This window comes from Cryptotermes secundus, unplaced genomic scaffold (genome assembly GCF_002891405.2).
Source record: "Cryptotermes secundus unplaced genomic scaffold, Csec_1.0 scaffold417, whole genome shotgun sequence".
NCBI classification, from domain to species: domain Eukaryota; kingdom Metazoa; phylum Arthropoda; class Insecta; order Blattodea; family Kalotermitidae; genus Cryptotermes; species Cryptotermes secundus.
The window spans coordinates 795,454-821,148 of record NW_019739949.1 but is presented as its reverse complement, the minus strand read 5'-3'; the positions used below and the strand labels follow the sequence as shown (position 1 = coordinate 821,148).

The window sequence follows — 25,695 nt, the reverse complement described above, 5'->3', positions numbered from 1 at the left end:
TGGATCTGTCGTCTTGACAGATTACAGATGAATGAATGAATGAATGATTTAGGCCGATTGGTTTAATCTTAATTTAATATTATTCGAACCAATTAAATTAGATTGTTCTTAACCCTGTAAGGCACAGTCGTAGTGACATGTACCACCCAGTTGAACAGTTATTCTCACAATAAACTGAGCTCCTTTCCCTGAACGGCATTAACCGGGTGGTTTAGTAGCCTAATGGAAATGTGCGTAGGACGTTAAGTTTAAATATTGTTCAGCTGAATTTCGTGTTTCAGAGTGTTCAGGCACTGTTAATAATCGTGCGCGTATGATAATTGTATGGCCTTCGGTCGTCACGACGCAGAGAGACAGACAGACATACGTGAAGATAACTTATCTCTTTGTGTGGTCCATATCACACCTCTGTTCCACTGAAACGATGGACTTTGTCTCGGCTATTAGAGCTCTTAGCAGCTTCCTCGTCACAGATATGAATCATCGGTTTCGTTGAGAGGACACTTTTACATACTTTGGTGATCTGGCGACATACCAATCATCTGAATTGTGTTTTCTTACTGGTTGGGACATATTTTGGAAAACCTACTTTACTTCCCAAAGTTAAACAATAGTTTTATCATATAATCATGCTATAAAGGCAAAGAAAGGTAAGTTCGTTCCTGTGCTTAACAAATTAAGTACTGGGCCATGAAAGTGTATGGGAAGTGGAGGTGAGTGGTCAGCTTCACGCCCCTGTCGCTTTAACTCCGGGGAAAGAGTCCTTGGTACCCATTGGATTTGAGATTGGGTGGGCCCCAGAGCCGGTCTGGACGACGTGGAGGAGAAAAGATGCTTCACCATATCGGGACTCGAACTCAGGCCCCTCGCTCGTCCAGCCCAAAGCCAGTCGCTATACCGACTGCGCTCTCCCGGCTCTCATTATTATTATTATTATTATTATTTATACCGTTTTACAAGTGTTTCTGTCCATTAACCAAGGTCAAACCCTGCCCCTAAGACTCGTCATGTAACAAATGCTACGTCAGTATCTCCGCGGAAAGGAGCGCTTCTGCAGGAGGCCGGAGTCTGTGGTTGCCTTCTGATGCTGTTGCACTTATGTGGATAGCCTTCTGGCCGCAGCTTGGAAGTCACATTGCCTGTGCGTGTCGCCCTATGCGAGACGGAACGAATGGGATTTCATTTTAGTTCGATCAACCAATACTGATCGATTTCAACTAACAGCGCTCGCTTTAATGCGAACTGCTCGATGACTAACCGCGAGCGGCGGGGAGATTTGTTTGCGAGTTTTTGGAGGAGTGCGGGGCGAGGGAGCAGAAAGGAAAATTATATTATTTTTATGCTATTTCACCCTCTGCTACTTTTCTTGGAATATAACTATCGCATAAATCAAAGAATACATGTATATCTTTGTATTTCGGTACATTTTTCAGCTACATTTTTTTTTTCCTTGGCACTACACCCCCAGTGGGCCTAGGCCTACCTCCATGAACTCCGTTCACTTCGGTTTTTCTTGATCTTACACATTCGGTAGGAATCCTTGGGCGCCTGATCAGCTCGTCTCAAGGCCTCTACCTGTACACAAACACAGAAAAACGCACACACACAAACTAAACATCCATGCCCTGAGTGGGATTCGAACCCACGATTCCGGTTTCCAAGCGAGCGAAGACAGTACATGCCTTAGACCACTCGGCTACCGTGACCGGCTTTCAGCTACATACTTCAGTAAATTTTTGTAGATGATATAGAAAGATTAATTAGCAAACAAATGCAGTTTCTGTCACAAAGTGTGATGTCAGTTGTATTGCATAGTATGGTTCTGTCACAATTGGTTGGTTCTACAGCGGATAGTGAATTCATTATTCTACCCTGTTTCGATGCCGCTCACAGTCGCCGCGCGGTCTAAGGCATGAAATGTCTTCGCTCGAGCGCTGGGATTGTGTGTGCGAATCCCACTCGAGGCATGAATGTCTGTATTCTGTGCATTTATTCTGTGTTTGTGTTCTGTGTGTAGATAGAAGCTTTGCGGCAGGCTGATCCCCCGTCCAAGGAATCATACCGACCGTGTAAAAGAACAGGAAACTGAAAAACGGCCAAGGATGATCATTGTCATCCCCAGTATCGATTCAATTGTCATCACGTGTTACCCCGCCGTCTGTAGCAGATCCGTGTTTCTGCTTCCATCTTCGCGGGGAGTGTCGCGAGGGATCGCAATCAGAGTTATATGACGCACTTTACTGAGGTATCCAGTTCAACAGGAGGGGAAAGGAACTTTTAAAGTAAATGGTAATTAAACTTACCCCATGATTTAACGTTAAGATAACGCTGCATTTTACACACTTATTAGCCCACTTTCCTTAATTTGAAAGAAAAGAAGAAATAAAAGTAGGCTTATGCAATCGCCATGCTGTCTGTGTACCCCCCCATCATATTTTGAATGCCTGAACCAATCCTTATATAAGTTGATATGTATATCGTGGCAGTGAACCCATCTCAGTGGTGTGCCTCTTAAATCCCTCCTAGCAATCTGTGTCAGCTGTTTATCCCCCTTATGGCTGCTAGACAACGGCTTGGCAAACACGTTTTCTATGCAGTCCGTGTCGTATTAAAGGAGTGTCTGTGTATCCCCTTGTGTTTGCAAGACGACTCGGCAAGCATGTTCCCACAGCAGTGAAGAATTGATGGTGGCATCGTTCTCTGTGCGGTCCGTGTCGTATCAAAGGAAAGTACACGATTAGTTCTTCCCAATACTTCTTGTTAGCTTGTATATGTACCCTCCCTTTCATTGCTAGTTTCTTTATGTGTTTCGCATGATTCTTAGGATAAACAATGTTTATTTCTGTGAACTGAACTATCCGATTGGTCTTTGTAATGAAGACGCGGCGAGTTTTCTGTGAGGCAGGAACTTTCTTTTTTTTTAATATTACGTATTGTCACGATTTAGGGGTGTTTGACTATAGATGATCTATGGTTTGGTGAATTGATTTATTGACTACTTATACACATCACTCGGAACTACAAGTAATTTCAGCGCCACCGCTAACCTCCACAGTTCACAGATTACTACAGTACTCGCTAAGCCTTTTCCAGCCTGCTGTGTCTTAACGAGCCGTTTCCTGGCAACGGTTTCTCACAGTGGAGGTTCTTTAGCTCTCCACTCTCCGGTTCTATCTTCACAACTTCACATGCAGAACTCAACTGAACTGGTTGAGTCGAGTCAAGTCTTATGTTACGACCCACGCCCAGTCGGCCAGTCTGTCTTGGAATAAGGCACCCATCTGGGGCTTACGATGAGATTCTTATTACTGTGAGACAAGTGCGGATTTGTTGATGTGGGGCGCTCTCTCTGACGAGAGGACGGGTCTACCACTTATAATTGCTGCAGGCCCTCGCCGGCGCAGTCATTCTCGGATCTGAGTCCCGTGGTACTCGTGACTATATTTTACTGTCTTAGATTTGAGTCTTCCTTTTTGTCGCCTCCTGCGACCCTCAGGGCTACGGTGGAGGTACCCGATCCCGTCTCCACACGGGTTGTCCCCATTATCTTCTTTATAACTCCTCTCTGCGGACCGCATAGACAACACCCCATTTCTCCGTTGCACGCGTTACAGTTGCTGCGGTAACGTGTTTAGCGAGCCGTTGCCAGAAACGGGTCTAATATAAAGGGACCCATAGACGGTCTTAGCGTCCGTTTTGCCTGCGCAGTTCTAAGACGGAACGCTGAAGAGGGCACAGACATTCCGTTTTGTTCTCAGTTTTGGGCTCAGTTTTGGCGGATCGCGCACGGAGAAACATGTTGGAGGAAATTTTAATTTACACCGCTCTAGCGTTAGCTTTGAGATCAGAAACTAAAAAGAAGAGGACTTGGTGAAAATGGGCAAAGGCTTGGTTACTTAAACGAAATAACCTCTCGCATATAAATTTACTGAAAGATTTAACTCTAGAGCCTGGTGATTGGTACAGTTGTTTAAGGGTGGACAGTATGGCTTATTTACACCTTCTTCATTTGGTAGCGCCACATATCAGAACGAATGATAGTGCAACGCAATCCAAATTGTTGGCACTCTGTCTGGGAAGTTCTTCATCCGTTAAAAAGAAAGATCATCGTAGTACCACAAACTTGGCGCATATTTACCTTCTGTTCCATTGCCAGACTTCTGAGAATCCTTGACTTTCTTGAGCTCTTTCCGAAAACAACTTCATAGTGTTTTGTTTTTATCGGAGTACTCTTTACTTTTTATTTTCCACAAACACGGATCACTACGGTACAGCTGAATGAATTCGCACAAAAATGCTCGGGGTACGATTCTCAAGTCCGACATATCGAAGTGCACAGTTGGATTGATTAGTTAAAGCTGACGCTAAAACTGTAGGCCCCACACGCGCTCCAACTTGCTCGCAGACATGCCTGTACACGCTGACAGATTTACTTCAAGCCAAGCCTAAGACAGTACAGGGACGAAAATTCTACCACGTCTTACCTGACGTCTTAGAACTGCGCAGGCAAAACGGAAGCTAAGACGGACCGTCTGTGAGGCTCTTTACAGGCCATGTCACGATCATTGCATAGTAACCCTGTTGTCTCGTTGTTTGTTTCGAGGGCTTTTGTCTAACAACAGATCCCTACGTGACAATACATTCTGAAACAATGTATATTCAGACCTACATGTCCAGTCCTTCAAGACGGGAGTAGGCACAGAAACTCGGCCTTATGTCATCTTGAGATGAACCATAAGAACTGGGTCACTTAGGGTTTGTGGACAGTGCAGCCCTCTTGCCGAACTTGGCATTCAGATATGCCTTGCTTACAGCGTTTTTGAGAGTTCGTCATGATGTTTTGTGCCGTATCCCGCGGAACACAACATTGCCTCCCGAAGGTGTGATGTGCCCACAAAGATGTTATACAGTAGAACTCCGATTATTAAAATTAATTAGTGACAAACGTTTTTCGGATAATTGCATTAAATTCCTATCCGTGAAGAAATACTATTATAATGCTATTGTAATATATTGTACAGTTAAATAATAAAAACTAAAGAACTTTTAATGCGGACCACGGTGGCCGCGTGGTCTAAAGTATGAATGTCATCTCCCGCTTGAACGCTGGGATCGTGGGTTCGAATCCCCCTCAAGGCATTAATGTGTGTGTGTGGGTGTGCGTTTATTGTGTGTTTGTGTTAGGTAGCAGCCTTGCGACTGGGCTGATCCCCCGTCCAAGGAGGCCTACCGACTCTCTTAGAATAAGAAACTGAAGTGAAACGAAGCTCCAAACAGGAACAACAGGAATAAGAAGTTAGGAAACTTCTACGAGAGGTGAAACATTTGTGGTCATTCGGTTAATCAGCGTTCTACTCTACATGGTTGAAGCTGTGTGTTAGGAACACCTACTAGGCACTGTGTCTGTGACATCCCTGGGGTGCATCATCAGATATTTGTTAAGATTCTATGTTCAGCACACGATGCAAGCCAAAGTTGCTATACCGGAAATAGTGCTGATGACAAAGGACTGCTTCTTCCGCAAGTTGACGTTTCCACAGAGATGTTTTATACAAGCACTAACTTTTCGTAGCTACGTATGAGATTTCTTTTTTACTCATGGAGCTGAGCCCTTCTGGAGGAGCCGCTAATTCTGCAGCTACTCAAGAATTTCCCAGCATTTTATGGAACCCGAAGGTTCATTACCGTGTTCACAAGAGCCCTCCACTGGTCTCTATCCTGAGCCAGATCACTCCATACCATCCAATCCTGTCTCTCTAAGATCCACTATAATATTGTCCACCCACCTACGCCTTGGTCTTCCCTGTGGTCTATTTCCTTCTGGTTTTCCCACCAATATCCTATACGCATTCCTCGTCTCCCCCATTCGTGCTACATGACCTGCCAACCTCATCCTCCTTGACTTGATCATTCTAATTCTTGGAGAAGAGTACAAGTTATGAGGCTCCTCATTATGCAGTTTTCTGCAACTTCCTGTGACTTCATCTCTCTTCGGTCCAAATATTCTCAACACCCTGTTCTCAAACACCCTCAGTCTATGTTCCTCCCTTAATGTCAGAGACCAAGTTTCACTCCCATACAGAACCACAGGCAAAACTATAGTTTTGTATATTCTAATTTTTATGTTTTTGGACAACAGACGAGAAGACAAAAGGTTCTGGACTGAATGGTAGCAAGCATTACCCGAGTTCAATCGCCTCTTAATTTCCTTCTGAATCAGGTTTCGATCTGTTATCGTTGTTCCCAAATATCTGAACGTGCCACGTATGAGATACTGGGTTAAAATTTCAGGCCAGAGACTGATCTCAGTTTTCCCAGCCACATGACAGAATAATGTTACAACCAAAGCCATAACCGCTCGCTTCCACAGCCTTCCCAAATCATCTCAGTCTTTTAGTTTCTTGGGGTGGGGTGAGTGATTCCACTTGATACGTCGGCCACTAATTGGCCTGTTGTACCAGCCCCCGATGATAGATGGTGAATGTGGAGAAGTCGGTGGAATGAGAATTGGCAGAAGAAACCGAAGTATTCGGAGAAAACCTGTCTCAGTACCACTTTGTCCACCACAAATCCCACATGACCTGACCTGGGCTCGAACATGGGCCGCCGCGGTTGGAAGCCGCGACTAACCGCCTGAGCTATGGCGTGGACTTTCTCAAGTCATTGTCTGCTTATTATCCGATGCTTGCCTGAGCTATTGGCAGCGTCGTTAAATAAAACATATATAAGCAAAGAACTTAAGTAAATAAGATAGCTTTCTCCTGAGGGATAACCGATGGGTGGGATTTCCTGTTCTCCCCTCTTCCGACTTCATAGCAACGTTTCGAGCAGTGTTGCCATTAGTTGGTTGCATTTCACCATGATATGGTTACATTTTCATGTCTACGGCGGAGGTGGTAGGAGGCGACGAAACGGGAACCGGGGCCACCCTCTTCCTGGGGGATATAAATACAGGGACCTGGCCTTCCAGGTTGTGGGAGTCTCGAATCTGAAAATGTAAAATTTGGTCATGAATCCCGCGGGACTCAGACATGAGAATGACCGTGCTGCCGAGGGTCAGCAATAACTGTAAACAACAGTCCCATCCTGTCGTGAGAGAGGATATTACGTAAGGACTATAACCTCAAGTGTTCACTTGGAAATAAAATCAGTTGTTGTGAGTCTCAAGGGGCTTGTCGCCAAGACGAACTGATTGGCGGTAAACCGCCAGCCGTAGGTGACTCTGACTCAGCTCAGAGAAAGAGAGAGAGAGAATGAGAATGTGACTCTGACTCTGGCTCATATCAAAAAGAGAGAGAGAGTGAGGATGTGACTCTGACTTATATCATAAAGAGAGAGAGTGAGAATGTGACTCTGTCTCTGACTGATATCAAAAAGAGAATGAGAATGTGACTCTGACTCATATCAAAAAGAGAGAGAGAGTGAGAATGTGACTCTGACTCGTATCAAAGAGAGAGAGAGTGATGTGACTCTGACTCGTATCAAAAAGAGAGAGAGTGATAATGTGACTGACTCTGGCTTAGATCAAGGAGAGAGAGAGAATGAGAATGTGATTCTAACTCATATCAAAGAGAGAGAGAGAGAGTGAAAATGTGACTCTGACTCTGACTCGTATCAAAAAGAGAGAGAGAGAGAGTGATATTGTGACTGACTCTGGCTCAGATCAAAAAGGGAGAGAGTGAGAATGTGACTGACTCGTATCAAAAAGTGAGAGAAAGAGGATCTGACTGCGACTCTGACTCTGACTCAGATCAGAGAGAGAGAGAGAGAATGAGAATGTGTGACTGACTGATGAGGGGGGGAGAGAGCGAGAGAGGACACGAGAATGGAGCGAGTCTTGGGCACTCATTTATTGTGAGCTGTTGAAATTCGTTGTGAATAAGAGATTGTAAAAGAAGACGTTAATAAATCCAATCCGGAACCCGTTCTCATTAATCACGGAGCCATAAACACGTGACAGTACGTTAGCGTCGTTAGAGTTCTAGAACTTACGCCGCGTTATTTGGCGTCGTGTGAGGTGATACACAGCGTCTCGACGGTCGACGATGACTAAAGATCTCAACCAGGCTGATTCGAACCGAACAGGAGTGAACGGCCACCTGGGTATGCCGCGTGATATAGTCGGTTATACATGTATGATGAATCTCCTGGGCGGTGACTTGGCGTGAAGGGAAGGGGGGCTTGCGGATGGTTAGATGTGCTTTTGATAATGGAGTGTCGTTGCTATAGCAACTCTGAGAGATACCATTCCAGTGCTGGTCTGCTGTGGGATGTTCCTCATAAGTCATACAGTCGGCCTGCGAATTTTGAGGTAAGAAGATGCGTGTGTTGTGTTTGCAGTGATTCTGTGAAACTGTGTCTGAACTTGACGTTCCAGTGTTTGTGTCACGAGACGTATACGAAGGAGACAAGAACACGAAGTCCAGCTTTGTTTACTGTTCGATTTGAAGGAATGGAACCGTCCTGGACTGTTTCCTCGCGTTGGTTTCACGACGCCGAAAAGAGTAGCAAGACTTACGGAAAGAGTGGTCTAGTGGTTAGAGTTTCTGGCTACAGATCCCGGGGTCCGGGTTCGATTCCCGGCGATACCAGATTTTATGAGAATTAGTGGGTCTGGAACGAGGTCCGCTCAGCCTCGTGAGGGTAACTGAGGAGGTATTTCAAGGAAATAGCGGCTTCGGTCTAGAAATCCAAAATTAACGGCCATGGGGATCTGTTGCGCTGACAACGTGACATCCTATATCCGCTAAAGTTGGCACTAACTTCTCCGACAAGCATCGGTCGCTCGGTCGGTATAGTTCTCTTGCGGACTGAAACCACGGAGTTTGTTTGTGTATAGGACATAGAATGTGTGTTCCAGTTTTCTATACAACGTTTGTTGGAAGCACTTCTCACTCCAGTAAATACACTCGAGATACAAACAGTAATTCGCGTAGATCTGCATAAAATTCCACTTATTTCGTGTCTGATTTTAAACAGATTTGGAAATGTGTTGACATTTTAGTGCGAATACCCACTATTGAATTCCATGAAATTCAGTTTAACTGTTCTCAAGAAGTTACCTGCACCCAGCGAGACATGGCAAAACCAATTAAAGGCATTTTTGCAACTTTTCGTTGAGAACTCGCCATATGTGACGGTAAGCAAAAGTATACGTTGTAAAATCTCACCACACTGTTAACGGCGACGAACTTGTAGCCAGAGGAAAACAAACTGTTTTAGTTTATGTATTGACAGTTGCATTTGTACAATTGAAGCAAGAAGCCTTATCACGTCACAATTAACGCCTGTCAGACCGTCCGTCTTGGTTTCGAACCCATCTTTGCAGCCACGACTAGACTTTTGTCTCAAGGAAGCGAAAATAGTATCCTGTGGTGCCTCTCTCTGACGAGTCTCTCCTTCGTCAAACGTTGAAGAGTTCTGTCTTGTGGGATATAACGTCATATAGTCCGTTAGAAGTCTACTGACGTTTCCGAGAAACATGTCATATCCATCTTCAAGGCCGAATAATAGATCAAGCAAGAAACCTGCGTGAACCAGGCGGCAAGCAGAGCCTCTGTTTCAGCGGACTGTACGGCGGTATAGCCCAGAAGATAGAACTCTTCAGAACCACCGGTGTGAGGACCTCAGATTTTGTCTCGGTCTCTATCAGTGAGTGAGTTTTGAGGTGCGTCAGCTTATTGGCACGTATTCAGGGTTCCGTGATTAATGATAATGAGTTCTGGATTGGATGACTGGATTTCTAAACACCTTTGTGTGCAGTCTCTTTTAATCACAATAAATTACAGCGCCTTCGCTGATCGACGCACTTTACAAATCAATGGAACATGCTCCATTCTCGTCCTTGTACTCTCAACTGAACTCTCAGATATTTCTGGAACCTCTTATAATTCTTCGGCACCGACCCCACAGAAAACACTTGTCACGTGTTATCAAGAATGCGTGTTTACCGCGCCCTTGCTTAGCAGTAGATCATCGCGTATTGTTATGCATTACCCAGCAACGGGCTATTTACCAAGAATCTTCCTCCGAGGGAACATGTTTATCGAGCCATTGTCTAGCAAGGCATTTATACGTCACAATATTTTAAAAAGTACACTAAGAGGCGTGTCATTTCATTACGCTAGTTGATGGGCAGAGATGCTGATATCTTGTGTTATCTCTCATCCCAAGGCTTCTAGATCTGTGTTGCTCTTCCCCTCCTCAGAGGAATGTTGTGAGGGAACGGAATTGATGAGTTGTACGAGTGTCTTCCGGTGTGTATTGGACATGTTCATTTAAACATTACAAAATAACTTTAAACAGAGCGGTTACCGTACGTACCACCAGCTTTAGCGTTCAGAAACTGTACGTTCTGCCCACACGGTGTACTTGTTTCTTACGATTATCAGTACAAAGAACAACACAAACTGACCAGTCTGTGTGATGGGTACGTAATGTCTTTTCGGTTACGAATTAACTGAATTCTTTTTTATATTGTCACGAAAAGGAGTGACTATAGACGGGGTTTGGATTGGGTTTATTGACACTTTAACACATGACTCGTGACTACACTTCATTATAACGCCTTCGCTGATTCCCACACTTTACAGATCAATACAGCGCGCTATGTCTTGACAGTCTGCTCTGTCTTTACCAGTCGTTTCCTGGTAATGACTCCTAACAATGGAGATTATTTAGCTTCGACGCTCGCTTCGTTGCTCGCCGGCTCTCAACTGCACTGACTAGGTATTCTCTTCACAGAGTTCCCTACAACTCTCTCCTCTTGCTCCAGTTGTCCTCCGTATAACTTCTCGAAACGGACCACGTAGAAAACACCGTTTATTGTTTCCCTCCAGTCGTTTCCGTGGAACATGTTTGTTTGCGAAGGCGTTGCTCAGTAACCGCTGCGCATAATCGCTTATTATGAATCTGTTGCCTGGCAGTGGGTGTTTTGGTGTTTGTTTCAAGGTCGTTACCCAGTAACGTATCTACAGAATTTTCAGACTTCAGAAAGTGTTAAGAAAAGCCCGACAGTGAACTCAATCATGAGCCAGACGATTCAGGAACATGTGCATGGTCTCAGGTCTTCAACATTTTGAAGCACTGTGGCCAACTATTCAGGGTATGTTTGAAAGGTGCGGGCAAATTTTGGGCACGAATTCCACACGCCAAAACAGGAAAAACGTCCATATCACCACGAGTTCAGAAACAATTTGTGAGTTATAGCTGAAGGAATGTTGTCGTGACCAATTCAGCATTACTGTATGGGCGGGAATTGTAGGCGATTGGTAGGCCCGCATGTTTCGCCACATCGACTTAAGCCAGCCACTGCTACCGGAAGATGTACCAGTGGCAGACAGAGCACGAATGTGGTACACGCGTGATGGTGCTCGTGCTGTGCGAGATGTTCTCAGTAACACGTATCCTGACCGTTAGGTAGAGGAGGACTCACTGCATGGTCTCCACACCCCACATTTGAATCCTTTCGATTTTATCTGTGGGAACTGTGTTTGCAACTCCTGTCGGGAACGAAGATGCACTGTGGATGCCTACCCTGCATCTTTGCACGCATGCGCCGGTCCATGATGAGACGTGCCGAGGGGTGCACTGAACCCCACTGAGCACATTTTGCGAACTTGTCGTGAATGCGTTCTTTCAGCTAAAAGTCACAATTTAAATGTTTCCGGACACTTTTTCTTGTTTTGGTATGCGGAACTCGTGCTCGAAATTTTGTCTGCACCTTTCAGTTACATCGTGTACACCGCCTGCTGTACTTCACGCCTTCAGAGTGCAAGTCTTTCTACCTCAGAATAAACATAACCAGACATGTGTTAGTGAATGCCTTAACGTAACCACGTCCTCTCAGTCCAGTCTTCTCATTACCATATTGCTTGAAGTTCATGTTACAAACTGCGCACGGGAAAATGAAATTTCGAATTCACATGTCCACGTCAGTTCCATGAAAATCAACTTGCCCTTCTGCATGCTGTACGGTATATTTCTCCCCATGCCGAGGTGGATACAACGTGAATCAGAGAGCGGTCGTGGCCCGTCACAATTTTCTGTTCTCTTATTGAAACTGTTTCTCGTTTTATGTAACATGACATGAAATATCGCGGAGGGTATGGGAAGAAGCGGCTATGGCCAATTTGGAGAAGAAATTTAAGTTAAAACATACCTGATAGATAGATTAAAAGTTATGGATTGATCAGTCAAGCTTAGAGTACCTGTAAACATCATGTTTCGTGTCTGTCCGCTATAAGCTTTACGAATTTCTCACAACACATAACTAGTTTAAATTAAATTTTGTTCTGAGAATCAATAATTTCACTACAGATTTTCGGAATAATTCGAGTTACCTGTTCGTCATAACTCCTAATTTAGATTAAACGTGAATTGAACTTATCGTATTTATCGAAACTAGTACTTTAATCTATTCATTTATTTGCGAGAGGAATACTGTTAGCCAACTGCACGTGCGCAGACACGATTGCCCGTGGTATAAAGGCGAACTGTTCTGTAAAAAGTGCTACGAAGAGCAGCGAAACCACTGTCTTACCGTACAGGCCTGCCTCTCTGCATTTCCTGTTGCATTCGTCACCAAGCGCGTTGCAACAGAACAACAGCGCCTCGCCGGCCAAAGACAGTTATTATCAGGACGTATAATACAAGAAAATGTGGTTCTCTGCACTACAGTATCTCTGCTGTTGATTGGTTTATTCGGACATTAATGTGTGGCGCTGTCAAACGCAGTAAATATGTATACACAAGAATGAACGTGAAGTGTAAGAAATTGCGGAAGCCATGGAACTCCAAACTGGAGTGCGCCTTCAGTTTTAATATTGTTTGTCTAAATTATCTTTGAGGGTACCCTATACTCTGCGTAGGTAACCTTACGGAAGAATGATTCTCTGTGTTCAGCAAGATGTCCGGTGTGGCGATTTTGGTTCATATCCTATGTTGAAGGTGGAATCTAACCTCACTGTTTCATGGTGACGTAACTTAGGAGATATTTCGTGTGTAATAACATTCCTGATAGTTGCATAACATAACCTCCAAAGGCTGAAGTTTGTCTAAATGATGTTCAGTTATTGAGTTTGTACCTCACAGAAAACACTTCATCACTACCATAAGATTAATCCTTTAATTATCTTTAGAAAAATAATCTCTGTTTATTTTGGGAGTCATATGAAACACATAAATACACTTTGTGGGCTGAATGTACAGTTTTTCACTCTTAAAAAGACTGGTACATATGGTTACTACTTAGTTAGTTATTGGAGAGGGTGGGTTTCCCCATGCACTGAGACCTGTATTGGTCCATTGTGCTTCCCTCTATGATTTCTACCAGTCTCTATATCCTACCGGTACTGGTGCTTACCATCAGTCCCGCCCAGCCAGCGAGACCGGCTCTACTGGCTGAGAAGTATCTATAATGCTTCCCCCATCTACCGGAGGTATTAGTGACTGCTGTTGGGCGGGAAACGTCCGTTAATTTGGCTCAGTGGCCTCCTTTGGAGATATGAGGTTCTTTTATGTGCCGTAAAGCTACGACACGGGACCCACGGCTTAAAGTCCCTCCCGGAGGACTTGTTCCCTGAATTTTTCCGCCCTTAAAGATTCGACTATTGCAGCAAGGACGGAACCTCGAGGGACTCCTGCCGCTATTTTTCTTGGCGTAGAAAATTTTCCTTCTACCAAGATTTCACATTTTCTGTCAGTGAGAAAAGCAGTCAGTTTAATGAGACTTGTCGAAAATTCTAAAGCTGACAATTAATATAGGGGGCTAAAATCGTGTTGTGTCAGAGGCTTTCTCGATATCCACGCAAACAGCAGCCGTCGACATATTTTTGTCGAAATGCAGGGTGAAGAGATCCGCCAGCCTCATACGTTTAAGTGTTGTACTGTTCGAAGTAAAACCGACTTGCATGTAATAAGTTTCTTTCCTCGGTGTGCTTTTAGCTTTTTCTTAAAATCAACTTCTCAAATAGTTTGCCCATAGTGGAAAGGAGGCTGATTGGACGTAAATTTTGGATCTTTTGCCGGGTTTCGGCAGATGTATGATTTTTGTCTCCTTCCAAGGTGCCGAGAAGTGACCAAAGTCGAAGGCAGCGATTGCATAAACGTGTTAAACACACAAGGAGCCTTCTTGGACAATGCTGGAGACATTCATTTGGAATGCCAGAAAAACCACATGGCTTTCCTAATTTCAAGGATTGTATTTCTTTTCAGATGTCACAGGGTCGGAAATTAACAGGGGTGCCTTCATCGGCAGTAGCCAGCAGGGTTTCGATTTGAGCCTCCATCTGTGATCTATGGTCACAGTCGCACAAGTCATGCGTTCTGAACTGGTTTTCTAAGCAGTCTGCGATTATGTTGGCTTTATCGATCGGTTAAATTACTTCTGGCCTTCGCCAGCACAGTCATTCCTTGCTTCGATCTTCTCGAGGTCTGTGACCAAGATTTGTATTCTCTCCTATACTCGTACATGTACGTGTTTCGAAATTGGGCCTCTTCGATCGGTCGGTCTGTTAAATTTACCTCTGGCCTATGCCAGCAGAGTAAATCTTGGTTTCTGCCCCCGTCGAGACCCATGGCCACATTTTTGTTCTTTCCAAGATTTCTACGTGTACAGTTTCTTTATTACAACCGTCACAACACAACTATATTAAGGTCAGTGCGAAGTTTGGCTCTGCTACATGTTTCGGCTGTTAAAAGCCATCATCAGGCAAATACATGGCTAATATACTCATATATACACCACTGAACTGCAGTTCTAGTAAAATTGGATACAATAATATTAATTATATTAAAATAGTTGGCGTAAAAGTACAATAAATTAGACTATATAGAACGAAAGTTGTAGTATAAAACGAGATTAAAATGCTTTACATCATCGAGTCAGTCTTTGGTTTTTGTGATTTTGTTGTGTTCCCACGGACAAATTGGAGTATTCTATATTTTGTGTATATATAACAAACTGTTTTGGAGGCTTGTGATATGGATATAGTAATATTAATGTTAATTATTTAGTCGGTGCCTCATCTTACAAAGTATTGTCCGTTCTGTAGGGAATGTAAACAACTTCTACGTGTTTTGAAACGGGGCCTCCTCTTCAACGAGAGGAGGGGGTCTGACTACTCCTGGTTACTCCCCCTCTACTGGGGGTGACTCGGGCACTCACTCATTGACTGATCCTTTCTTTCTTTATTTCTCTCTCTCTCTCTGTCTCTGTCTCGCGCGCGCGCACGCACGCACACACACACACACACACATACATAGACAGACCTTCAGACCCCCTGACAATCTGTTAGTTGCTGCTGGCCCTCGCTAGCACAGTGAATCTTGGTTCCGAGTCCGTGGGACTCTTTTACTATCTGATGGCTCTAGGACTCTTTAACTATCTCTGGTCGGTCGGTTAAATTGCTGCTGGCCATCGCAAGCATAGTAATTCTTTGTTTCAGGTCCCATAGGCACCCATGACCATATTTTTGCTTTTTTTTTTTTCCCCATATTTTATTTGTTCTCTACATAATTTTGGGTCGGACCGGAGAGAAAATACCGTCTCCGGCATTTCCCCCGTTGTTAGTTTGCGGCTCAGTACACACGCGCAACAATGTAAGAATTGTTAGCGCTCCGTTTTCTGTGCGGTATGTGTCGTATAAAAGGAGAGTGGGCGATTAGTACAAGAGGTATATTAACAGATTACTTCCTATTCAAAAGTGAGCGTTTAAGCGCCAACATTAAACTGACTCTCCTTAAGGCACTGATCATACCAGCAATAAATGATGCTTTTCTCCCTGGGAATTAGCGGCAGACACCTATACCTCTTAAAGTTGTACCGCATGCAGAACAAAGTTCTCCGCACCATCGGAAACTTTCAAACGTGCACACCAGTCCGCCCGTGTGTATACAGCTTTCAACCTTCCGTATGTATATGAGTATACGTGTATAACAAAATTGTGCAGGCCACAGGCAAGAATCATACAATCATTAGAATAAACATATTCGCTATATAGGGCAAAGTGAAGCCATACATAGAAAATATAAGAGACTTAAACTTGGCGGTGGCCAAGCTTACGACCGTTCAAGTGACTAAGCTGCCGTTGTAGCATAAGATACGTAAGATAAGCGGCCTCCGCAGTCTAGGGGTAACGTTCCCACCTCATGACTCAGGGTACGCGGGTTCAAACCCGGCGGAGGTCATGGAATTTTTAAGGGCGGAAAAATTCAGGGAACAAGTCCTCCAGGAGGGACTTTAAGCCGTGTGTCCCGTGTGGTAGATTTACGGCACGTAAAAGAACTTCATGTCTTTAGGAGACCTCTGAGCTAAATTACAGGTCCTTCCCCGCCCAAGTAGTGTCCAATGCCTCTGGTGGATGGGGGAAGCATCAAGGTACCGGGGGCCGACCTCGTTGGCTCTACGGGGGCTGATGGCACGCACCGTTACCGGTAGGGTATGGCGACAGTAGAAATTAACAGGGGGACGCACAATGGACCAATAACTGGTCTAAGTGTATGGGGAAACCCACCCCCTCCCATAATACATACATACATACAATACATACAAACATACATAAATACATACATACATACATACGTAAGATAGGCATGATCTGCTCTGTTAAGCCTGTACTGACAGAGGACTTGTGTGTAGTGCAGGAGGAAAAAAATTCAATAATATGTTATATGTGCGAAATATACACTTGACGAAAGGTTAAGTGTATTCATAAGAGACAAACCCATCTTCTCGTCAGAGAGGAAGTTACAAAGGATTATTACCGCAAGAGTTCAGTTGAAAGAAATCTGGTCGTGGGTCTCAAAGGTCTTGACTTTGGATTACTGCACAACCGATTCTCACGCTCACTGCATTTAATGTTTCTTATAGCTGATATTGCGGCATTAAATGGTCGGATATTTGACCAGTGCTGCCATCTCCGGAGCACTCGTCACACTGACTGACAAGTCTATACGGACATGTTGCCGGGCGAATTCTACACCAAGAATATGTTCTGACGTAATGCGTTTGTTTCAGGTACATAGGATGAGGATGACTTTATAGCCACGAGGTCCATAACTGACATAGCAATATTTCCGTCCACTTGTTAAAACCTCGGTTAACCACGTCTACAAGCAACTATGCAAGATATGGCAACAATGCAGCAACATTCCATCACATCTCCAGCTCCAGCCTCAACAATACAAAATGAAGGTACATGTGTGAAACTAGGAACGTAGTGAAAAGAAACATAAACCGAACGAGAGATTGATGTGCTTAAGATATCGTATTCAAAAATGTTAATTATTCCAGGATTGATCTTTGTAATTACCGATCACAGTGACCTCGCGGCTTAAGGCATGAATTTGTCTTTGCCCGTTCGGACACTGGGGGTCGTGAGTTCGAATCGAACTCGAGGCATGGATGTCTGTGTTTGTTTATTGTATGTGTTGTCTTATGTAGTAGCGGCCTTGCGACGGGGCTATCCCCCGTCAAAGAGGTCCTACCGTCTGTGTATAGGATTAAGAAACTGAAAAGCGGCCAAGGTCCATCGAAGGGTTTGAGACCCATATACGTATAGATCATTGTAATCGTATCGTGCAAAATGTTAATCTAAGAGGGTGAAGCAAGTGGAAATGTAAACAGATAATAGGCCTAGTCTATTTTCTGACTCAGCTCATGTCATGTACCTGTAACCTAACCTTCACATAGGACTTTATATTAGAGTAAAGAATGTCTATGTGGGCTTTCCACGCTGTGTTTATCTTTTCTCTTCTTTTTAAGAAAATGGCCGTCACATATGGACTGACTTTCTTGAATCCCTCTGGTGGAAATAAGGTGAAACTGTGTACCACATCCTCGGTCTCTCAAGATGAGGCGTCTGGGTATTTGTATGACGTTTCCTAATTAGGAAGTTGAAGGGCTATAACCGCAATCACAGGATCTGTGAAAAGATAAGGAACATTATTTTAAGGTTTTTTTTTTCTTGAACGATAGTGCGCAGAAGCACGCATGTGCAGCAGTAGCCGTGAAAACGTCTTTAACCTAAGCGGTAGAGACGAGACTGGAGAGCGGCTTTCATATGGAATGAATCAGTTTACGTAAACCTGAGGATTTTTAGAGCCCGAATGATACATTGGCGTGGCGGGATTTGTGTGTGCTGGCTTGCTATTAACTTCAATGAGACTTTGTCATTTTGTGAAAGGAGCGTGTTGTATTAGTAACAAAGAAGTGATAGAAGATTTGAAACGATCCTTTGGCTCAGTTTAAAGTCTTGTCTAGCCGGCGAAACAAATTGTTTTCACAACAGTCATGCCAATTGTGTCGTAATAAATTACCGCCGAAGTCATGAAAAGGTTAATAGAATATAAAACCGTTAATCGTCCAATTGGGGGGGGGCACGCGGTAGCCCAGTTTTTTTTATTGCTAGTGGGGTGGGACTAAGTCCCTTGTACTGCGGCCACTTCTGGCCTATTGTACCAGCCGCAGATGATAGGTGAGGGTGATTGTGGAGCAATTGGTGAATGAAGATTGGCAGGGGAAACCGAAGTACTCGGAGAAAACCTGCCCAAGCACCACTTTGTCCACCACAAATCCCACTTGACCAGACCCGGGATCGCACCCCGGCCGCCGAGGTGGGAAGCCAGCGACTAACCGCTTGAGCCACGGCGCGGCCTCGGTAGCCTAGTTGGTTGGGGCACTATGCTACAAGCCGGAAGTTCGCGGGTTCAGGGCCCGATGAGGTCATTGGATTTTTTTCAATTGACCTAATCCTTCCAGCCTCACTATGGCCCTGGGGTCGACCCAGCCTCTAACAAAAATTAATACCAGGAATATTCTTGGAATATTCTTGCGTAAAGGGCGGCCGACGCGTAAGGCTGACAGCCTTGCCGCTATATATGAGCCGATTGTCTACAAAATGTGGGAACCTCAACATCTCACAACCCTATGGGCCTCCACGACCTGTTACAGGGATAATTTTACTTTTAATCGTCCAATTGTGATGAAATTCTTGACTGATTATTTTCTATAATTATAGCTAAATATATGATACTTTATTTACTGGAATTGTGTCCGTATTCAGTCCCCCATATTGTTCCAAGACTCGAGCCTAAGGCCATACAATTAGACCATTTATGACAAAACGGTATTTATATACAAGAAGACCCGGCTTTGACCATGAGCGGGAAAAGACATTCTAAAAAATACCTTTGCTGATATTACGCGCCCTGGAGTTAAACTCGTTAAGATTCTTCTCTGAAATGGTCCTTGGGATTTGAATTATTTACGTTATTAAATTTTATTCAATTCGTATGGTATTTGTATGTCTGGAGATTATGCAAGGAGACGAGTATAAACATTTAAAGTGAACTATTTTCAAACGCGGTTTTGTTTATACCCGCAAAAGCAAATGCTAACAACTGTTTTCTGAAAGCGCCCCCCACCACGAACCTGAAATATTACGTTCAGTCATTGTAATGTCGAGATAAGGTTTTACCTCCTCCTGACTGTCCGAAACCTCTTTGAGGATACCTCGTACGTTGAAAGGTTAACCTTACGGCGTGATCCAGTATGACGATTTCGGGTCCTATTGTGTGTTGAAAATAGGATCTAGTAACTTCCCATGATCCGATGGTGTCTCTACTTTGACGTAGTGGAGGGGCTTGCGTGGTCAGATGACCCTGAGAGCTATGCCGGCGGTAGCATAGCTACTGGTAGGGTCACCCATGCCGGACAGGTCGAAGGTGATGGCCCAGACTAAAAGAGATACCTAGCCCTCCAGGTTGTGGGTTGGGCGAGAGGCTGACGACCTCTCACCGTAAAAAAGTATAAATGTCTCGAAACCTGGAATCAAGCCTCGGAAACCTCAACAGAATGGAAGACGACTTTTGGCAAAGAATATGGACTACTCTCTAGGTACATGGAATGTGAAAACCCTCAATAAAATATATAAAACAATGATAAAACCGGTGCTTTATTATGGATGTGAGGGTTGGACGCTAAACAAGAAAGAAGAATCAGTCATCAATTCTTTCGAGAGGAAAATCCTAAGACGAATTTATGGACCAATAAAGGAGAATGGGATATGGAGAATAAGATATAATAAAGAGTTATACAAATTATATAAGGAGCCAGAGATCTCGGTGACGATAAAGCTTAAAAGATTGCAATGGGCTGGGCATGTGCAGAGAATGGCCAAGGAGCATATCCCAAAGAAAATTTTATACAATACAATAGGTGGTAGGAGACGTGCTGGGAAACCAAGAACTAGATGGATTGATGCGGTGGAAGAAGATGCAAAGAAGTTAATGGGCGTAAGGAACTGGAAGAGAGCGGCGCAGGATAGAGAGGAATGGAGGGGCTTGATAAGGGAGGCCAAGGCCCGACATCGGGCTGTTGCGCCATAGAAGAACTTCCCATGATGAATTAGCGATCTACTTCACTGTTTGATGATGACTCATCCTGAGAGATCACCGTAACAATACATCAGCCCTGCAAAGTATGGCTCAAGGAGTTATCAAGACACGCAAGTCTTACTGCGCTCGAAATATGTACAGGCTAGCGATCTAACATGCAAACTCTGTTGCTTTTCATAGCTTGAAGCAGTATCGTAGGCTGTGTGTGTGAAGTGTTCGTATCTAGGCGTTAACGGTAGCTCTGTTGCAGCCGCGATTATGCGTTCATCCTGTCCAGTGTGGATTTACTTAATGCATCATTCTCCAGAAACAAAACCCTCGCTTTGGGCCAATGCTTACGGTGTATAATTCTTTAGTTCAGGTAATAAACGGGATTAGCCACCATGACAGAAGTATAGGCCACACTAGAACTGGCAGCAGAAATATGGGTGAGACAACTGTGATTTAAGAGAAAGGATTTTTAGGCGTGTTTATAACGAAAAGTTTAACAATGTGCCATTAACTTCGCCATGTGTGTCTCTGTGTTCATACTGTGACACGACGCCTGGAAGCCGGAACAATGGAGCCAGAATAGCCGGTCATTGCTAGGCAAGGCTCGGAAACAGTTGAGAAGCATGGAATCAGAGGAATCCATGTTGTCAGGAACCGTCACAAAACAACGTATAGTGAGGAGACAGAGTATGTTGTAGGCAAAATATTTGTAGAGTGGGTAAATTAGTGGAAGTTCTACGAGGAAGAGTCAGTAAATAGGTAACAAATGGAAGTGAAACAGCTGTAATGGACGTAATAGATTTTATATGTAGCAGGTAGCAGGCACATGCGCAAGTTGAGAGGTAAGTTTCAGTAGTCAAAATGGTGACCGTGCTTGATGACTGTACTAATAAGGAGCAGCATTATTTTGTTCGTTTTTTATGGGCAAAAGGACTCAATGCAAATGACATTCATAAAGAAATTATTCCGTTTTATGGTGGAAAGTGTTGTCGCATAAAGCGGTTCAGAATTGGTCTCAAGCGTTTCGGTGATGACGAAGGGGTTGAAACGGAGGTGCGGAAGTGAGGAAGACAACAGTGGAAGGATTTCTATGCTGCGGGTTTCGACGCACTGGTAAAGTGATGGGACAAATGTATTAGAGTTGGTGGAGGATATGTTGAGAGATAAATGTCTCTCCCAGCTTCGGATATCACATGTTTCACGTTTTATATCCATCTCTGACCTATTTATAACTATATATAGGTACCCCTAATAAGCATTCAGTAAGTTAAGCCAATGTGCGCGTGTTTGTGCGCATGTGAAGGTGGCTCTGCGTGAAAGACGGTGGCGGGTAGTACTAATTGCGTTTGGCAAATGATAAGTAAAGTAAAGCTATCCCTGTAACAGGCCGTGATGGTCCATAGGGTTGTGAGACGTTAAGGGTCCCACATTACCTTGAAAATCGGCTCAAAGATGGCGGTAAGTTTGTCAGCCTTACGCGCCGGCCGCGCTTCAGTCCCCAGGAAAATTATTTAATTAATTCCTGGTACTCATTTTTGTTAGAGGCTTAGGTCAATTGAAAAAAAAATCCAATGACCCCATCGGGACTTGAACCCGCGACCTTCTGGCTTGTAGCATAGTACCTTAACCACTACGCTGCCGCGTACGAAACATGATACGAAACATAATTGCGGACCACGCGTACTAAAAAAAAATTAGACTTAGTTCGAACGGCTGTAGTTAAAACAGAGCAGTTAGTTCAGAACTCGTCCAGGATGAATGACAATGGAGCCAATGGGAAAAAAAAGAAAACTGGCGGACATGGCCGAAAGAGAGAAGTGCTTCCTCTGCAAGTACACGTATCAGGATGGCGAGGCGGACTACACGTGTGTGCAGCGAAAAAGAGGGAACTGAAACAGTCTTCAGGCGAGCAGCGAGAGAGTGGGACAGCAGTTCTGAACATGTGAACTGCACCGCGAAGAAGAGTACACTTCCGGTTTATCAAACAAACACGTCCGATAGCAACGAGTAACTTCTTCGTGCCAATGAGGGCCATGCAAACGGAAAATGCGGAGCCGAGCATCGAAGGAAGCGCAGCGAAAGGAAAGATGACGGTCTGGGCAAAGATACGCCAGTCGGAATTCGGAGTCCAACTTATTCAGTCTCCAGAGAGAACTAAAAATGTGTCTTGAGCAGGAAATTCTTCCGGGACACTGCAATCGGATCACAGCTGAAAGTTTCCTCGTTGAGAGAAGCCTCCCCCTTCTTTAAATTTTGCACAAAGGCGGATAAATTTGTTAAAAGCTGTTATCTGTGTTTAAGCGCTCAAGCGCTAATATTAAAATTATTATTATTATTCATAGAACCCTAATTAGCTCAATACTATTTCCTTCCTCTGTTATCTGGGAACTGCAGCGTCTACAGAAGATCAGAGACCCCCGCGACAGTGGCAACCTGCCCAAGGGAACACAGGTCCGCGATTTGCAGCTGCCTTTCAAGATTCATTACGTGTACAATTACATAAGTAAATTATACAGGGAACAGGTACAAGGTATCCAACGTCATATAAATGCAAATTTACATGCAATTTGACAAAGAAAAGCCACGCACAAGAGGTATAAAGTGGCTTAAACTTGGTGGCGGCCAAGCCTACGACTGTTCAAGTGATTGCCGTTTCAGAGTGGCAGAATAAGCTAACGCATAACCGATTACACAAGCCTGTATTGACAGAGGTCCTCCGTAAATCATCTTGTACATTATTACAGTTATGTGGCAGATGCATATGATATCGATAGTGTATAATTGCTCCTCTCTGGATGCTTGTGAGCTCGGGGAAACTCATACTGAATTACGGTTCAACAAGAAGAAGGGGCCAATTAAAAAGACATAAGTGACCTTGGAAAGAACAAATTTTGGACATGGGGTCCCGACGGGGCCCAAAACCAAGAATGACTGTGCTGGCAAAGATCATCAGAAATTTACTGCTCTGCTAAGGACAGCAAGTCGGCAGTCGCAGTCGGTTAGCAGGCATTCGCTAGCCGGCGAGGATAGGAGCCGTTGAGCACATAAGCAGTAAAAGCAGTCTCCACTGTTAGAAGCCACTATCAAGCAACGAATGCGGGGTTCGATTCTCGGAATGGATACAATATTTCTCTTCTTGATAGCGCCCAGACCGTCTCTGGGGCCCACCTGGGTTCCTGTCAAGTGGATACCCAGGCGATTTCCCCGGGGAAAAGCGGCCGGGGCGTGAAGATGACCATTCACTTGCATCTCGTGCCGAGGTCAGGAATGGTTTAGCTATACCTCCGTTCCCCCATACGTCTTCACGGCATGGTGCTGAATTTGTCAAGCACAAGGACAGCTTTATTTTTTTTAACCAAGTAACGAGTAGAAAAGAAATAGCAGTCATTTGCAGCTGTAGCTGCTTGTAGAGTGTAGATTAGTGAGGATGTTGCAATTATTTGTAGTTCCGAGCCATAATCATCCAGTAAATTCAACAGCTAATTCACACTGACACGTGACAGTATGCACACTCAAGAACCACTGAAACGGTTATCGTCACACATTGGTGCTTAGACATGGGGTTTGGATTGATAATTGAATTTATTGAACGCTCATAACTCGCAACTACAAGTGATTATAGGGGTCTCAGTAATTTACACACCCTGTAGATCACTGCAGCTACAGGACCAAAAAGTCTTGTTTGCTCTCCTGTTGTCACTAGTCGTTGCTAGATAGCGGCTGCGGTCAACCACGAACTGCCACTGCTCACTTATAAGCCACTACCACTAGCCGCCGACTCTGTGAATCACAAACTTTTCCCGTTAGTCCTCGCTATATATAGCCTCAGCGGGTTGCTGCGAAAGTGTTTACCTCGCCATTGTCTAGCGGTGGCCACCAACTTTTCCACTGTTCCTGCTTTAAGCTGCCATGCTAATTTAATAGCCACTCCACATTCTGCGTCTAATCACACCTGACAGCTTGTAGGCTCAAGAGACGTTATCATAAAATGTGATATTGGGGAGTTTTTCTAAAATGTGTTATTAAATTCCAGTTTTGTTTAAAATCTCACAACAATAACAGACACTACATGAAAACCTGCACGTGTTTCCCATTGCGTTTGGAGCACAAATCAGCAAATATTTATCGGAGCGAGTATGTTATCAACACAAATTGTAGAGAAAAATGAGGTACATATTTTGCAATCAGTAAACTTCTTAGTAAATCTTATGGTTTCCGAGATGAAGGAACGCGCTATAATTATTTCGTTCATGGACTTCATTTTTTAACCTGTTATAGGGATAAGGAACCGACTTGACATGATTTCACTCTGCGTTTCTGAACCGTTTTTCCAGTCGACTTACTTCCTAGTCTTGGAAAGAGACACGATATACCCTCTCTCAGTGGCGAATTAATTTTTCTTAGGCTGAATATTATTGTGTTATGAATACAATATAACAGACTTTTTAAATTTTAAACAGAATTTATTTATACATGCTTGGGGGAAAGGAAAATGTTGTCAGGACGTTTCTAGAAACTTTGGATGTTTGACGATGTGCCAAGCGTATCTCACCCTCTTAAGAGGCCACGCGTAACGCCTTACGGTTCAATCTTCAGGGTGTACGTTAGCGCTATATTTGGAATTTCAGTTCAAGGTATGCAATTGTTAGACTCATAGTGCGCAACAATGGAAGAAGCCAGTTGTCTCCTTATGGACGATTATACGTCATAATTGACTGTTCATTAAAATCTGCATGCTAATCGAGGCTCTAAGTACTTTAAAGAAATAAATCGCATTTATAAACTTTATGGATCGCATCCTGTTGTGTATTTAATAGTTATGCGAATTGGACCATCTACTCAACATAAAGGCGGAGACAAAGTAGATGTGTTGTCTTCTTACTCGTTTGTTGTAATCAGGTCTATACTACATGTTTCCTATAACATCCACGATCCCAAGTCAACGCCAATGATTTTTTTCTTTAAAATCGCTTTTGTACACCAGTCAGCACATTGACTTACAGATTGTACAGTAAAGGAGAGAAATAAAAAAAAATCGCTTAGTGGGGTGTGGAGTCAAACTGGGTCCACTGGCACAGCGGCCACTGAGTGGCCTGTTGTAGCTTGCCCCGGGTGATTGTGATGATGGAGAATTTGGTGGAATGAAGATTGGCAGAGGAAACCGAAGTACTCGGAGGAAAGCCGCCCCAGCGCCACTTTGTCCACCACAAATCCCACTTGACTAGACCCGGGATCGAACCCGGGCCGCCGCGGTGGAAAGCCAGCGATTAACCGCAAGAGATATGGCATGGCCCAACGCCAATAAAG

The 25,695-nt window shown here is 44.1% G+C and overlaps 1 protein-coding gene across 4 annotated transcripts in view; it reads left to right on the top strand.

Moving 5' to 3' along the window:
* The window catches only part of LOC111872105, a 214,133-nt gene that overhangs the window by 151,681 nt on the left and 36,757 nt on the right, over nucleotides 1-25,695 (top strand). For all 4 annotated transcript variants that reach the window (XR_004513870.1, XM_023865672.2, XM_033754533.1 and 1 more), the window contains one exon: nucleotides 17,018-17,194. Coding sequence is in view for 3 of the 4 variants with exons in the window: in XM_023865672.2 (XP_023721440.1) it covers nucleotides 17,122-17,194 (73 nt within the window). In the remaining variant the exon portion in view is untranslated. The remainder of the gene's footprint in view (nucleotides 1-17,017; nucleotides 17,195-25,695) is intronic.